This window comes from Hydractinia symbiolongicarpus, chromosome 5 (genome assembly GCF_029227915.1).
Source record: "Hydractinia symbiolongicarpus strain clone_291-10 chromosome 5, HSymV2.1, whole genome shotgun sequence".
Taxonomy (NCBI): domain Eukaryota; kingdom Metazoa; phylum Cnidaria; class Hydrozoa; order Anthoathecata; family Hydractiniidae; genus Hydractinia; species Hydractinia symbiolongicarpus.
Window position 1 is genome coordinate 23,668,585 of NC_079879.1, and position 16,770 is coordinate 23,685,354.

A 16,770-nucleotide genomic window follows, 5' to 3' on the forward strand; every position below is an offset into this window, starting at 1 on the left:
TGTGAGAATAAAATGAGCGTTTCCACTGTGAATTGATAGCTAGCTAAGTTTTGTTATTAAAGATAATAAAAAATCCTTGGATTCTTGTTCGCGTGTAACTTTGTTCCCTATATCTTTCGAGTTCACCAGTAGCCTGTTTTATACAGAACGTTTACAATGTTGTTCTGTCATTTCAAATAAATAGGTAGCTATTTCCCATCTTAAACTTGCAAAATGTTTCATGTACAGGCTAGAACAAACCAAGTGTTACTTTTAGTGGGCAAAGCAAGAATTATAAGTTTATGTATAGCCCAAAGCTGTAAAAAAATGCCCAATCAAATATTATCCTTTGCTTCAAAAAGCTTCACTTCACAGCTTGGTGAACAAGCTGGAGTGTAATCAATATGTCAGGCTTGAGCCCAGTCTTTTCGAAAGGAACAACTCATACCTTAACCCTCAGGGCTTAGTTTAGTTGAACAAACACCCCTCCCCCTTGTTAAAAAAATAGCTGGAAATGGAAATTTGAAGGAGTATCTTGCATACCTCATCAAATAATATTAAATTATAGTACATAACAATATTTTTGATCAAATTTCATAATGCAGTCTTCATTCTTCCCCAATACACCTTTACGATAATTCGGGAAAACTAACACTCCATTGCAGCTTATTTAGCGATCAGAGGAGGTAAACATCACACTATTATAAGAGTTTATTAAGGAGAAAACACGTTTTTTCGTGATAACTTTTCTTGCTGCGTTTTGTTTTTAATGAAAAGTACACATAAGTTGTATATATCTTATTATTAACGTTTCCTGAAAATTTAAAAGAAATTGATTCGACAGAAGTTAAAAAACTGGAGAAAACACGCTTTCGTCTCTAACAAACTCTCATAAAAACACGATTTTTACCTCCTTTTGTACAATTGAATTATCGTAAAAGTGTATTTCATGAATATCAAGATGCGCATACAGCAGGCATAGGGCAGATGGAACTTTAACAGTTGTGATGTTACAGCAATCGCTTGGAAAATCAGTTGAAGAAGAAGAAAAGAGGGAAAGAAAAAGACCACCTGTTTTAATAGTCTCTTGGATGTAATCCGAAATCTTAATTAAATGCTAAAAAAAACATGTTTACAAAGGATAAGCTGAATTATTTAAAAAGTTTTTGTGTTCATGTTTCTAAATCGTAAAAAATTCATTTGGCATTTGTTATTGTCGTTAAACTTTAAACTGTTTTGAATTTCTGTTACTTTTCATGTTCCATTCCTTTGAATTTTTATAAGAATTTACTAAAACATTTTTCTTAAAAAAATACCTTGTTTTCTTTTTAATAAACAAGGAAATATATTTCTTGATGGTGATGTGGTATGGCAAATACCAATCTACAGGAAGTATTAAACTCCCCGCAGATTGGTAAACAGAACCAAATGAAACTTATGGGACAGCATGATGCGCTGACCGAAGATTCCCTTTCTGATTTTTACTATCAATTGCAGTATATGTAAGATCCTGTGTTTTATGACTTAAACCACAGCATATTTCTATTTCTAATTCTTCAGAAAAGACAGAAGGAGATAAGAAAGAGAGGATAGACTTTTGAAGATGCAGATATGATATCTTAATTTTTATATTTATATTTTTATTTTTTATATAAGATGAAGTAATAATTTTAAAGAACAAAATGGGTGAATCAAGGCTTTCAAATGGATGGCTATATCAGGCAGCTTATCAGGTAAGGCAAGGCTAGTTTCATCTTTTTCTGGAAAGTATATATACTGTATGTGTCATGTTTACTCTATTAATCCTGGTACTGGATTAAAGGGGAAGTAACCTCACAATGTGAAGTTTTTTTTTCGACTACGTATTTGTATTTCAACTTGTAAAATCAGAAAAATAACACATAAAGACAAGAATTTATCTCTAAATACCTATATTCGCTGTTCATATCTCCGTAAAAACTTCGTTTTTGAAAAAAGCGTGTCAAAATAAAAAGACTGGGTTCTAATTTGAATATTTCATTTTATATTTCAAAAAATTGGAGTTCGGAAAAAGATCCTTCAAATATCTTGGTGCAGCATTATACAATGACTTACCATTAAAAATACGTTGTTGCGATAACTTATTTCAGTTCAAAAAATTAGTTTATCAACATTTTATGTAAATATTTGCTTTTAAAATATGTTTTATATGTTTTTAGTAATTATTTAAGTAGCTTCTGTTTCTAACTTTTGCGCATTCTAGTTTCACATTTTTCTCTTTTTTCTTTTTTCTTGGTACGTACATGCGTTTTATATTAATTTCTTAGCTAACTCATGAGTGGTTATTTAGTAGATAATTGTTTTTGCTTATATTTTTCTTTCTTTTATATATTTTTACTTACAGGACACACGATGATAGCAGTAGTTCATTTTACTGAAGTGTAAAAAATCCTGTATAAATATTGTTTAATAATAATAATAATAATAATAATAATAATAATAATAATAATAATAATAATAATAATAATAATAATAATAATAATAATAATAAGGAAATCATTAATGTTAAAAGAAAAAATTATCATTGTGTAAAGTATAATTTTTATTGGCTTGGTATGTAATTGTTGGTTACGAACACGAAGTTTATACCAAGCTTGCATCTTTTTATTTTGATAAACAAATACAAAAGAAGCATGTGTTTCGCTGATACATACAAAATCAAATGATTTATGTAAATCAGGTAATTGCCTGAAGATCTCTTTCAAAGTAGTCTGGCTCAAAGTGCGTGGAACATATATAAAATCCTGAATCCTTAGGCAAGGAACCAGTTCTTCTAAAATGTTATGTGACCATCTTTTTCGAAGCTCTTTTTTTATTTGCGCTGGGATTTTTGGAGAAAACTACAACATCGTCAACATTTTCTTCTGATTTATTATTACCAGTTCTGTTAGTGCAGTTGATGGTGGCACAATTAGGCATGTTTTCAACCATTTGAACTTGAATGTTTAAGTAAATTAACAACTAATACTACTACCACCGCCAGCACATTACACTTTCTGAACTAAAAAACGTCATAATTTCAACTCGACTCAATCCTTTTAAAATTGCAAAGGGGTCAGAATAAAGAAGCGATTTCACGTGTAGTAAACACAACTTTATACTAAGTTAGTGAAACTTTTATATGAAAAGAAATAGGTATTTCAAGTTTTTTTTTGTTGCGGCTACTGTTTTTTTAAATAAAAAATTAGAGTTTACTTCCCTTTTAACGTTTCCACCTTGAAATAGGGTGACAACAGAGACCGGAATATAAGAAAGGTGGGATTATTTTTTTCAAAGTATTAGATTGGGTTAGTATAATTTTCAACAAAAATTTTCAGCAAGTTTTTAAAAACACAATATCACAATATTATATTGTATAAAAAGCATAAATTACAAATGTGACGATTCCAGGGAATTTGATAACAAGCTATTTAGCGATAATTTTTCATTATCGATCACTTATAGCGCCTGATCGCTAAGCAAAAAGTTTTATCGATAATTTAGATTAAAAATATAAAATTATCGATAAATATCGCTAAGGGATTTTCTTTTTTTATTTATCGCTATTTTGCAAGGGCTAAATTAGCATAAATTAAAATAATGACTGCGGTACTTGATAAATGCTAGCGAGCTAAAGGAAGCCGAGTTTTGATCCCTTGCTGCGGGGAAAAACACCGTGTCTAAAAGCTAAATAATTATTTTTGTTTGATCCGTGTTTTTTTATTCTTTTTAGATAATTATTTTCTAGATAAGGAAAGCAATCAGAAGATTCAAAATTGACCAAGAAAGTTTAGCTAGTTAGCTACCTTGATTTTTAGTCAGGATAAATTTTAATTTTATAGGATCATAATCTAGAGAATAAAGCAAGAGGACAGCTGTCGAACATGTGGATAGTTGTGTTTTGTTTACTTCAACAGCGCGTTTTCATGTAGGTCTTACTTTAGGAAACAGTAACACTTTTTCTTTACAAAACAAAGTTTGTAATAAAATCAGTAAACCAAGGAATTTAATAGGGCACGCGTTTCATGAACTCTTTGTTACAAATAAATAAAATGTGTCACTTTCTATCCCAGACAAATTTTGTAACAAGGCAGGGGAATAGATCTTTGGCTATTTTTTCTTTCATAATGCATAGAGTCATCCTTAAAAGGACGTCCAAATTTTGGGGATGGCTGCATAGTTTCTTCTGCAAACACTTTCTTCCTTTAGAAATTATTCCACCCTCATGAGGAATTAATTTGGTAACACAAGGTAAAACTAAAATGAAAACATAAACATTTCCATTTCATATTATTTTGTAACATAAAATGCAAAAACTACGGATGTAAATACTTTCCTCATGATATTTAAAAAATAAATATATATATATAAACAAAGAAATTTTCTAAAATTTAAATTGTGCTACTTACTAATTATGTAAACCATATCAAAATTATTTCTGTACAGTGATTGTACACGCAATTATCAAACATGAGAATAAATAATGAAATTTTTAGACAAACATGAAAACCTTATTTACAGTTAATTTGGGTGGTATAGCATTAAATCAACTGAAATTGGTAAATAATATTGTTCTCTGGTTATATTTTAAGAAAATGTAAAAAAAATTTGAAACCAGAGGCCGCATGTGAGACTAGATAATGATCTGCAATAATATTTTAAACCATTTATAGAAAAAAGTAATGATAATCAAAAATGTTACTTCCTAGTATTTATTTATAAATAACTGTGTAAAAAAATCAGAAAATCGTGATGAGTGGACCTAGAGAAAAGCTTTGACGTATGAACAGACCCTAATTTATAGGTAACTTCACTATCGCGTAACCAAAAATAAGAGGCTAAATTTATTTTTTGGTTAAAATACATTACTATAAATATATAATTCAGGAGTGGACCATGGGAACCATAAAGATTTCTGAAGCACACAAAGCTCTTCTCCACCATGTAACACCATAATTCTAAATTTAAAGGAATATGCAATGCAAATTTTCGCCCAAAAATTGGGTATCAAATATCAAATGTCTGACGACACCTTCAACCATAAATGAAATGTCCGATAAATGATTTTACTGGCACTCCAAAAAAAATATTAACAAAAAGTTATGTAATTCAACAGGTGTGGGAAAAATTAGTTACAGAATGACCACACACTAGCTTTATTGTGGCAGTGTCTAAAAATGATATTTTTGGTACTACAATTTTGTGTAATATAAAGAAATGGCATGCAAGCAGTAAAAAAAATCTAACATGGTTAAAAACAGGACTTTCCAGTAGTGTTTTGTATGTTGCGTGGTTTATGTAAACAGGGCTTTAAGTGACACAAACAAAAACACCCCCTAATTTGGCTGTATCAATTTGCATTTAAGCAGATTTTCTTATTTTATTTGCCGATATAATATAATTTTTCAGACTGAAAGTTTGGCAAATTAAACCATCACAACTAAAATTATTGCAAAGCAACAGCTGAGGCTAGCTAGCTAGCTCCCTTGATCCAGACTTGTTTTAGTTTTAAGAAAGCTATAAATTCACTGGTGTGGACTTTTATCAAAAAGTAGCTTGTTTCTTACTTGTCATAAAGTAGCTAGCTAATTCAAGGTTTTGTTCCTGCTGTTTTTTGGTGAAATTTTGGCAAATTATAAACGATCACAATTAAAATTATTCCAATGCAACTGTTAGAGGCTACCTAGCTCCCGTAACTCAGACTTGTTTTAGTTTTAAAAAAGCTGTAAATTTATTGGCGTAGACTTTTATACAAAAAGAAACTTGTTTCTTGCTTGTTATTATAAAGTAGTAAGTTAATTTAATAACGATTTGTTCCAGCGCAGCCATTACGTCCAAAAGAAGAATCTAAAATAAAAGGGGGTCTGGACAGCGCCGCATGTTTACAGCGTGTGATATTTTGCAGAACAAAAAAAAATTAAAAGAGACTAACTAAATTATTCTTTTATTCTTTACAGCGATCAAACAAATTATATTTACTTCTAAAAAGAATATTAATACACTTTATGAAAACATCAAGTAAACCGTTTTTGCTGTTTTGCAAGTTATTTAATCAACAAACATTAAAAGAATGTTGTCTGGCTTGCTTTTCGCATAATAAGCTAACAAATTTATGCGTCGGCCATATTGCACTATTATCGATAATCTGCTGACAAAGCAAATCAAATTAGCGATAATTATAGCTCAGCATTGTTGATCGCTAATGACCTGATCGCTAATCCATTTTATTTATCGATAATTCTGTTCTTTTTTCATGAATTATCGCTAAATAGTGATCGATAAATATAGGTTGTTATCAAATTCCCTGGAATCGTCACAAATAAATTTAGGAAAAAGCTGTTTTTCTGCAATAAAAACCAACTTTTAATTAAAATTATTTTAAATTGTGAAGTGAGTCAAGGTTAAAAACATGCTTCAACTCAGCACTTGTTTTTCATGTGAGTTTAGTGGCAGTAGGAAAATGATCCCAATTAACAGACATTCTCTTGGTGAAATATCTCTGATTTAAAACTAAGTGTATAAAGTCAAGTCTGCAAGAAGATGTAAACTCTTTTCATTTTTTCTTATGCATTTGTTTAGGCTTTAGGATTGAAAAAATGGTTCTAATCTTTAAAACTAACTACCATTTATTTTACATAGCGCTTATTTGTGAACCAGCTAATGTCAAAAAAATGAGAGTTGCTTGTTTTTTAAATTACAGCTTGATAAAAATAATGCATCAATAATACATACAGTTATTTGATGGAAAAACATTAACTCTAAAATTGTTGGAATTTATGCAAAGGGGAGGGGACTGGAAAAAACGAAATTATCAAGGGGGGACTAAATCACTAGGACACTATGGCCAGTTGATCAGTAAATTTTTTTTCCCTTTTCCCTTTTAATAAACTTTGATACTTCGCAGAACAAAACAACTTAGTAATAACGGCTTAGGGGTCAAAAAGCCCTGTGAAATAGGTTGCAATAAGAGAAGAAGCACTGGTTTGTAACTGGGATGAGCAAACGAGTGTTATTTTGGCCAAAATATTTATATTAATCAATTCACCTTTATTATATCTATGCAAAGACTTGGCAGGAGGTTATAAGGACACACGTGATACAGAGGAAGTTGAGTTTAGATCTAACACAGTCTAGATCAGATGGGAGGGGTTCATTAATATACACCGTCCAACCCACGCTAGCATGGAAAACTGAAGTTAAGCCGAGAATGATGAATGATAAAGTTTAAATGCACATTCCTTGACTGGTCTAAAATGACAGAAAATAACATAATGTACTATATATATATACCGCATATATCGTATATACTGTAATTATGGTATGCATCATAACTAAATCTGAAATTCTTAAAATGTGAATATCTTGAGAATGAAAAGAACTTTTTACAAAATTTAAAGATACTTGTTAACCCATTTTTAAGCTTTATAACATAAGTCTAACATCATTTTATACCTCAGGTTCCCCTTAAGGTTTTATCGTTTCCAGCATATAACTGAATAAATACTATCCTAATCTATTTACATCTTTGCAATTACACTGAACATATTAACATGATTTGCTTCTTGATTTAAAGCAGTATGGCAGGTATTATTTCTAAGGTGTTTCTGACCTGTATTTGACGTTTTAGTGCGAAGGACTTGATTATTAATTGCTGTTGAAAATATCGAGAGAAAAAATATGCTTCTTCTTTATCCTTGCTAAGTTCAAGCAAAATGTGGTAACTTAAAATATAAAAAAAAATACAAAAAATTCAATGCAAAAGACACATGCAATGATGTCCTCCCAAATATTGCCACTTCTTTTCTTTTACACTCTACGATTGCTAAGATAATTTAAGTTCAAATGCACACGCCTTTTCTTTTCCCCAAAGGCTCCTGAAACAATTTAATTTTATATTTTGGATCAGTTTATGTAATGGTACAGGCAGAAAAAGAAAACACTGATTTCCATTTTTTTATAGATAATTTGCAAAGAGTGACTCAGCTATATTTTTTGGAAATTTCCACACAGTTTGTTTTTAGTAAACAATGTGTGTTACCCACAACAACAAAATTTACCCTCAAGAAATTAAGCGAAACAGCAGACAACATAGGCGAGCAAGCCTCAGTTGCAGGCATGCTCTTTTTATCTAAAAAAATGAAAAATCTAAATAATTTTATTCAGTCACAAGTAAATTACATCTATATGTTAGCATAACCTGTATTAACAGGTAATTTCCTGAAGTAACTTACAGGATGCTAAACTTATAAATAGCCAAGCTAACCTTACAAAATATTTTGTAACCTTGAAGCTTATTATAAAAATATTCCATATTTGTTAATGCAGGGCATCCCTGTTCAACCATCTGTGTATAACGCAACGCTAAATTAGTGTGATTGATTCAACTCAACACTATTGGAACACCACTTTTACTAAACACACGAATTACCAATGATACTGGTTCAACACAATTAAAACCCCACCACCAGGTGATTCTTATTATAAAATCGCCTAGATAGAAGATCAATACTTACTGCCATTTTTAATTTTATGTCTATTGTTTTATTGATGGATTTTTGCTGCTGACATTAGCATGCTGAGACCTTCAGTGGAAATTACAGTACACTTCAGAAAAGGAATTTTCCTCCTTTTTTTGGATTTTTTATGTGTGAGCGGGAGGCACATTTTAAATCCTATCCTATTAAATAATCGTTGCGTGTTCTTCAGCTTGTGCATCACACTCAGCCAATGGAATTCCCTGCAAGAAAATTTCTAAATTTTTATTTTGCAATTTTAGGAAGTTCCATCTCTGTTTCAGAAGTCATTGGATTTAACATTAGCTCTAATAGATGTTTCCAAAGCTGTTCGGCAAGTAAGTATCTCTCTGTAAGTGTTTTTGGTAGTGCCACTTTTAGATGTGCTTTGGTACTGGTTGAAGGGGTGGCCACCTTAAAAATTTCCTGAAAATGTCTTTGACTTGTTTCTTACATGTCATACAGTTCTTAAAAAAACGTAAAGTAATATGATACATGTGGAAACAGAAATTTCACTCATATTGCAAATATTTAATTTTACCATTGTTGTATATATTGAGCAATTGGGCTGGTCTTAAAAATATATATGTTTGTCGTCATACTGATGAGGGTTTCGGCACTGACCTGGTCAGTTGGTCGGGATTTTATTTTATCTTTATTTTCAAAGTATGTCTATCTACAGTATATCTTTCTTATATTTTAAGAGAATATACTAAATAAGCACAGCAAAAAATAAAAAAGTTTATGAAGTCTGCAATCAAGAACGGTTATTACGAAAAACATAAGGTAAAAAGAGCATTAAAGTCGGCCCCTTTCCTTCATGCTGACACTCCTATGTTTGGCTGCTGCATTACACTGAGACTTGAACAATTTAGGACCGTGCCACAAGTCAGTCCGACCTTCATGGTCACAGAGAATACTGCGCTCCCATGCAAGTTAAATATAACTGGAACATGGGAGAGGTTAGATGTCTTGTAACTTAATACAGCTTTCGGATAAATGTTTTTGTGATGTGTAATACATCATGGGGACATTCGTCCAAAAGCTGTATTAAGAAAAAAGAAAAAGCATGTTGAATAAAGTTTAAAAAATTTCTAAAAAGGGAAAAGAGAAATCAAGAATGTCTAGAAATGTATTTAATGCCAAAAACTTATAGCAAATCTGTTGGCACATCATCATGTTCAACGTTGTTTTAACTTTGCACTTGTGGTTAATACATCTTACAAAATTCATTTTTTTATTGGGTTTCGTTTTGAGGCTGGCTTTCCTGCATCTGCAGAAGGAAAAAAAAATTTTTGTAACAGTGGTCCAAGAAAATGTTTCCACCTAGCACAATATTATTGACCAGGTTGGGCGACTGCAAACACAAATATTTTTAAGTCCAACCTCACTTATAGTAAGCACCATGCTTATGTTAAAAAAACTTCAAGCATCCTTAGAGACACATACCTCAATCTGTTTACAGGCAGCAGATGCGTCTGATAATTTATTTCAACAATGTTTTGCACCAAGACAGGTGATAAATACAGTGCCTAACACCATAACGAAAGAGGCGGGTGAGTTCAAGTTTATTTGTGTATTTTTTGTGCATGGAAAAGTTTTCAATAATACTGCATTTAGAAATTCCAGAAACTTTGTTACTTAAAGTAGTTCCGGACTTTAACTATTGTTTTTCAGGACAGCAAATCCGTGATAATCATGCACTTGTTTAAAAATGTCCTGGAATTTATATTTTAATTTTCTGTTGTCACCATGTCACAATTAAAAGGATTTGTAGTTCAAGGTGGCCAATTTGCCATGTTTCATAACTAGCTATTATCATAGCTAGCTATATATACTGCAGCTAAACATTTAAAAATGAATATAGCTAGCTGAACTGAAACATATTCTCTTAATCTGAGCCACAACACAAACTATGGTTGCTAGATAGCTATACATAACTTCTGGTAAATGAAGAAGTGGGGATTGCTGAGTTAGCCACAACAGGAACAAATACTAAACATAAAAAAGACTTTTTATTAAAATGCACCATTTTTACATTACCTAAGAATTAAATTTTTCTTGAAAAAAGCAATTTATTGACTTAACAAAAACCTTTTTTTAAAAAGTTATCAATTTTCCCTTGTTTGTTTTTTTATTTTCAGTTTACTTTATTTTGAATGAATAAGGACCGATTATTATTAAATTCTGTTGTAATGAAAAATTTAAAAACGTACTGCATTTGTTAAAGTTACGCACACAGTGACACCCCTACGCTCAGACAGACAGACAGAGGCAAACCCAGATCCCTAGATAAACCCACCCATGCACACACAGACATGCAATCAAGTAGGAAGACTGACTTATTATACTAAATTAACCTCTAAGCTGGTGTTTATGCATTCGTAGTTTATATTTTAATGTGAAATATAGAGTATGAGAAAAAAAATATCTCTAAAATGTTATTAGTTGAATCATTCCAAGTCAATGGAACTTTTCCTGGCGACTCTAACATCTAATAAACTGCAAGTGACTGTAGTGAATGCAGAAAACATTCTGTATAATTCTTTCTTTTTTCAACAGGTACTCTGTTCGTTTCTGTTACTACATCACTTGCGAAGGATGGAACATTTTGGTGCAAATACTGGTCTTCACAAGACTCTCTCCATTGCGACAAGCTCAAAGAGATTAGTGATAAGCTTAGGTAAGTTTGACATATTTGTATGTCATTATTTTCCAGTTTGACATCAATGCTTGACATAATTTGCTCTAGTGCAGAATTTTTAGATATTATTATTTCTTTTGTAGTGTGTCTAACAAAGAAGAAATTTCTATTAATGCAGCAACAGATGCACAATTAAACAAACCCATGTTTGTGTATTCTACTACTCATAATTTATATGTCAGGGTGGCTGTGGTGAAGTATACGTTGCCATCAGAACAGGTACTATGAGACTTGGCAAAAGACTACTTCAATTATTGCCTAGCACGTGTCCACAGGATACAGAAATGTGTGCACAAATTCAGAGCGGGGGCTATTAAGCTATATCATTAGTTGTAATTCTAGAATTTGTCATTTTTACAATGAAGAGCTTTGAGTATTACAAGTACTTCAAATCGAATTAGACTTTTTAAATGTTAAAATATTAAGACTTCGATGTGTGCAATTTAAACTGTTGTGCTAAAATATTGAGGTTGTTTTTCTAATTGATTCTGCAATCTGCATATGTCCACACCAGTAACAAGTTACTAGCAAATATGTCCACACCAGTAACTAGCAAGTTTTTCAGGTTAAGTATGATCTTACTTTCTATTTGTTATTATCATTGTTTTTTATTGAAAGAACATGTAAATGTCTCATTTTTTGATTGACAATCAGATTTTTTCTGCAATAAGTAGATTTACAAAACTACGGTGGAAAAACATAATATATTTCACCCCTGATAGTAATCATAGGGTTTGACAGATGTTGTCATATTATATCTCTTCAAAAGTTATAAAAGACCAAAAAATTTTATTATATTTGTTTATTGTTTTTTTTCTTTCTTTTTTTTTGCTCTTTTCCCTGTAAAGTGGAAGCAAGATCAAATTTTCAAATAACACTGTTAAGCGAGGCATAAAATTCTGTAAAAGCAGCATTTCTTTGTGCTTAAAATTTGTTTGTTAAACCATTTTAAAGGTTTGTGGGAGACTTCACGACCTGTTGAAATGTGACTTTACTAGCAAAAAAAGTTTTTAAAACTTCACTACCAAGTAACTAGGCACCTAAACAAGTTACCATTTTTGCAATTGAAACGTTGTAAATGTTTAAATGTTCCTGTAATATAAGAAATATTCTTTGCTTCAAGCAACCATTCGTGTGAAGAAGAAAAAGCACGAGGAGCAGCAACGATACATGCTTGTGGATTTTATTTGAGAAGGCTTAGCTTTTGTAAAGTTTCTTTTTTTTAAAAAAAAACATGACCTTGTTAAAAAATATAGCAAAAATATTATCTTCCTTTCAAACAAACGTATTTCAATAAATTTCTGGTGGTATACGCACAAAATATGCTAAAGCATATATACACAAATCTATTTCAACGAATAAGTCCAAAGAACTTTTTTGAGAGGATTTAATGTCGCAAAAAATATAGTTAAAATTTCAATTACCAAATTTACTAAAAATTGATTTATCAACCATTTCAAAGGTTTCATGAAAACAAGTTTGCATTTTTCAATTGCTTTAATTGTGTGTTTACTGGATGAACTAAAGCAAGAAATATTTATTTCTTGAATATTCATCATTTTCTGACCTGCCTTTTTTACCTTTCCCCTCTCTACCCCATTCGTCCTCAAATCGACTTATTTCATGACTTCATCTAGATACTTTACTACTCCACACTTCATATTCCTCTACCTTGTAAACGCCCCTCATTATTTTTATTTTTCAGGTTTCTGTTCGATACCTGGATTATGGAGTTGTCGGGGAAATACCACTAAACACAAATTTCTATATGATTCCAAAAGGCAATGAAGAGCAACAACCCTTCTTAGTATGTTATTTCGTGTTTTTGCAACTTAATTTTGGTGCATTTTTGCTTTCACACATAATAAACGTTTTTGGCTTGTTATGTATATTTTTATCAATTCTGCCAGTTTGTGATTACTTCAAAGGATGATAATTATGTTTTGACACTTGATAGTTTATTTAACAGCATTTAAAGACTTGTTCTAATAACTGGGTTGTTCTTGCTTTTTAAGAACAGTTAATTGTGATTTATGTGAAAAAAGCGTCCATCCGTAGACTTTTACTGGCTTTTCATGTTCTCATTTTAGAGTATGTACTGTGCTCTGTCAGATGATGAAACGCTTGCACTACCATATGAGGTGAGGTGTTTTTGTCGATGTAAATAGTTGTTAAAACATCGAACTTAAATCTTCTTCACAGTGCATTTATTTAGAATTCTTGGTTTCCAATCTCTTTTTCCTTACGCTTGTAAAAGATAACTGCTTTTGTATATGCTTCGTTTATGGAGTTTAAAAATAAAAGGAATTTTTTAAAACTGGGTTTTTGTAAATTTTCAACTAAATTAGTTACATGGAAAAAATTTTTCTTTGGCATTATTATTATGGTAAAAGCCTTTTACAAATTACAAAAAACATAAATAAGGAAGTTACTGTAGCAATTTTGGTGTGCTTCAATTTTATATAGGTATAATGTCACTTTATGTAAAACGCTTTTTACCAGGCCAAATGGAGGTTTCGTGATTTGACATGTAATCAAGTACTAATGGCTCGGGTCGTGAAAAAGGTCAATCGAAACTCGTTATGCTGTAGTGTATTGGAAATGAAATCCCTTCTTGGGGAAGAATTTAACATCAACGAGCAAGTGATGGAGAAAGGTATACATGTGTTGTTACCTGTAATCCCCCCATCCAAAAAATAAATTATATTGAGAGAAGGAAAATTTTGCCGCCACAAGTAGTTACGCAATTTAAACTTGTCAATCTTTTTGCGGGTTTAGGCCTGGGGATCTTAGTTTTTTAGGTTAGGTTTAAATTTTCGAAATATAATAATTGTTGCTGACGTCAGCATTGTCATTTTTCTCACATTTTGGACCTTTAAAAGGGTGCTGTCGTAACATTTTCATAAAGCAAATGTGTTTAAATTTGGACTAGCACAAATTAAATTTCGCTACCTACCCTCAGCATATGAAAAAAGTAGCACTTTCAGCTGCAGAGATTTTTACGAGTTTATGCGTTTGTCATGGCTAAAAATGTTTCAATATTTTGGTGAGATGTTGTAGAAAAATAGGGAAAACAACCCGCCTATATTTTAAGATTAACGTTTTCAAGTCAAAGTCGATCGTAGGTAGTTTTTATTAGTATTATACAGGCGCGATTATAAAATTGAAGTTTATTCTGACCCTCTTAACATGGAATACTTTTTGTTTGCTGGATTTTAAATGAATTTTACCTTTAGAGTATACAGTAGTTAATATAGCACATTTACGTTTTTTTCTAGGAAATGTATAATTCCTATATTTTGGGTTTACTTGCTTAAAGTTCATTTAAAAGCGAATCAAGCTTTAGAAATTTTTGCATATGCGTTGTCAGGCAAAAATACATTTTTTATGTTTTAGTGCAAGATCATCAACAAGAAGTGACAGAAGTATGTTTTAATTATCTATATGAAATAACTAAGCATGCAGTAAGATATTGCACTCTTTTGCCAAACTCTCTAACCCTATTTATCCAAGGGTATTGAGAAATGGAGAGTGGACTCTGGTTACCATTTTATGCACCTCCCTTTAAATAGGAAACATGTATGTTGATGTATTCTCCTTTTTTAACCAGCAGACTACCGCTTCCAAAAAGAAAAAAAATGACGACGTTATCTTTGCCAAGCCACACCCGCTTGTAGCGACAATTGAACCTGTGAAGCAACCAGAATGTAAACAGAAAGAACGCAATAGATCAAGATCATCCGATCCATCGGTCTGTCGAAACAAACGGAACAAAGAAAGTCGAAGTCAAACTAATAGCAGGCCGACGAGTCCAGAATTTGTGATGGGACAGAAAGGTAAAGCGTCACGTTCCAGTAGTTTGACCACAATAAGTCGTGTGGGAAAATGCGAAGTCATGTCGCGAAGTACAGATTCCTTGGTTGTTTCCAAATCCATGCAAAAAAAACTTTCATATAAAGATGTGGATTTGTCGTCTGCCAGTGGTAAAAAGAAAGTCAGCATTGACAAAAAAGAAAACATAACAGCTGTAGAAGAGTTATTAGCTGCTTGCTTGTCTTCGGAAGATGTTACCTGCAGGGAGACAGCAGGGAATGAAAATAGTGAAAGGAGTGATTCAGATAGCATCGTTAGTCCACCAGCTGTCAATGACACTTCTAATGGATTTCAGACGTCCTCAGAAATTATCAATTCTCCTGATGAGCCTCACATTACTGTTGGCGAAAAGTCACCTGTTAACGGCGATGTTAATGAAACTTCTGAGAACAGTAACGACAAGGTGAAGCAAGTCAATGGTATTGATGGTAAAGAAAACATAGATAGTGGTGCTAAGAAAGAGAGCAAATCTAGAAGTGACCCATATTGGGTAGATTCGATTCCTATTGCTGACCGTCGGAATGTAGTGAAGCTGTTGCCTCCGGTTGCGAACTTGTTCTACACTGCTACCAAGTTATGGGATCGTTGTTGGCAAGATATAGAATTGTTGAATGTGCAACGCCTCTTGCAGTCTCGAGCTGTCATACAATTTTTCTTACACGATACATACTTGCATCGGTTTTATGATTCTTTTAAAGATGGTATTCTCCATGTGTCGGGTGATACAAGCATTCTGTTCTCTCAACAGAAAACATCGCGCTACTTGATATTTCGGGACCATTACAAAAAGACTTTCTTAGGAATGGCAAAGATTGAAGGTAGTACTAGCAACTTCAACAACCCGCAAGAGTGGCCTGTTACATATCTGTGTCTATCGGCGACCTTCCTGACGCCTCGTAAGTGGAGAAAAAACATTCATAAGCCATTAACTTTGATCGAATTGAGAGATGCCAAAAGCATGGTGCAGTATTTGAGAGATTCCATCAAAAGTGGGCGAACGAAGCCGTTGTTTCCTGACGTATACGTAAGTAGTTTACGTGCGACTATTATAGTTCACCTAACATGTCGTAATCATAAAAACCTCCGGTGCTATTAAAGGGTTAGTGTTAAACAAGGCAAAACATCGATTGCCTCGCTCATTTCAGTCGTGTTCACATGAGTGATTACGATTTGTTAAATACCATATTTTTTTCGTTTTTTTTTTTCTTTTTTGCGTACCTCGCTTATATTTTTTTTTCATATCAACATTTTGTGGCATGTCAATACCAAAGTTGTATTTTTGTCAATACTATCGTAAAAAACCCATGTGAATGTGCAAGGCTTTTCTTAAGAAAAAAACCCAGAACAATTAAGAACAATTATGAGGCAAACTATGCTTGCATTAGAACTTCAGGGAGATGTCACTTTTAAATCCACAGTATACGGTATTTGAAACTGGGGCTATGATCTCTGGGCGCAATGCTTCACCACGAAACCACAACTTTTCCTCTACTTAGCCCACACACAATATGTTTAACTTGAGAAATCACGTGTTTGCTTGCTCAAAGTGGAGCTTACACAAGCTTTAGAACAAGGAAAGGAGGCTAATAAGAACTGGCGCTTTTTCGCCGTTTTTGTTTCTTTATTTACTCACCCAATACTGCTGTTACAAGTCAAGTGCTTCGTTTTTTTTGTGTTGCTTAT

The 16,770-nt window shown here is 32.3% G+C and overlaps 2 protein-coding genes across 3 annotated transcripts in view; both read left to right on the forward strand.

The window, feature by feature from the left end:
- LOC130645511 (uncharacterized) overlaps window positions 1–16,770 on the forward strand; it is a 63,307-nt gene that overhangs the window by 44,287 nt on the left and 2,250 nt on the right. The window contains exons 2-11 of one of the 2 annotated variants that reach the window (XM_057451523.1): window positions 1,636–1,712; window positions 8,774–8,848; window positions 9,976–10,066; window positions 11,073–11,193; window positions 11,298–11,433; window positions 12,920–13,021; window positions 13,305–13,355; window positions 13,717–13,870; window positions 14,611–14,639; window positions 14,828–16,111. In XM_057451523.1, coding sequence (XP_057307506.1) covers window positions 1,662–1,712; window positions 8,774–8,848; window positions 9,976–10,066; window positions 11,073–11,193; window positions 11,298–11,433; window positions 12,920–13,021; window positions 13,305–13,355; window positions 13,717–13,870; window positions 14,611–14,639; window positions 14,828–16,111 — 2,094 coding nt within the window. In that variant the 5' untranslated portion in view covers window positions 1,636–1,661. Of the gene's footprint in view, window positions 1–1,635; window positions 1,713–8,773; window positions 8,849–9,975; window positions 10,067–11,072; window positions 11,194–11,297; window positions 11,434–12,919; window positions 13,022–13,304; window positions 13,356–13,716; window positions 13,871–14,610; window positions 14,640–14,824; window positions 16,112–16,770 lie in introns of both variants that reach the window. The other variant, XM_057451522.1, reaches the window with a different exon arrangement.
- LOC130645517 (D-2-hydroxyglutarate dehydrogenase, mitochondrial-like) overlaps window positions 1–16,770 on the forward strand; it is a 90,154-nt gene that overhangs the window by 31,399 nt on the left and 41,985 nt on the right. The gene's annotated exons all lie outside the window — the stretch shown is intronic.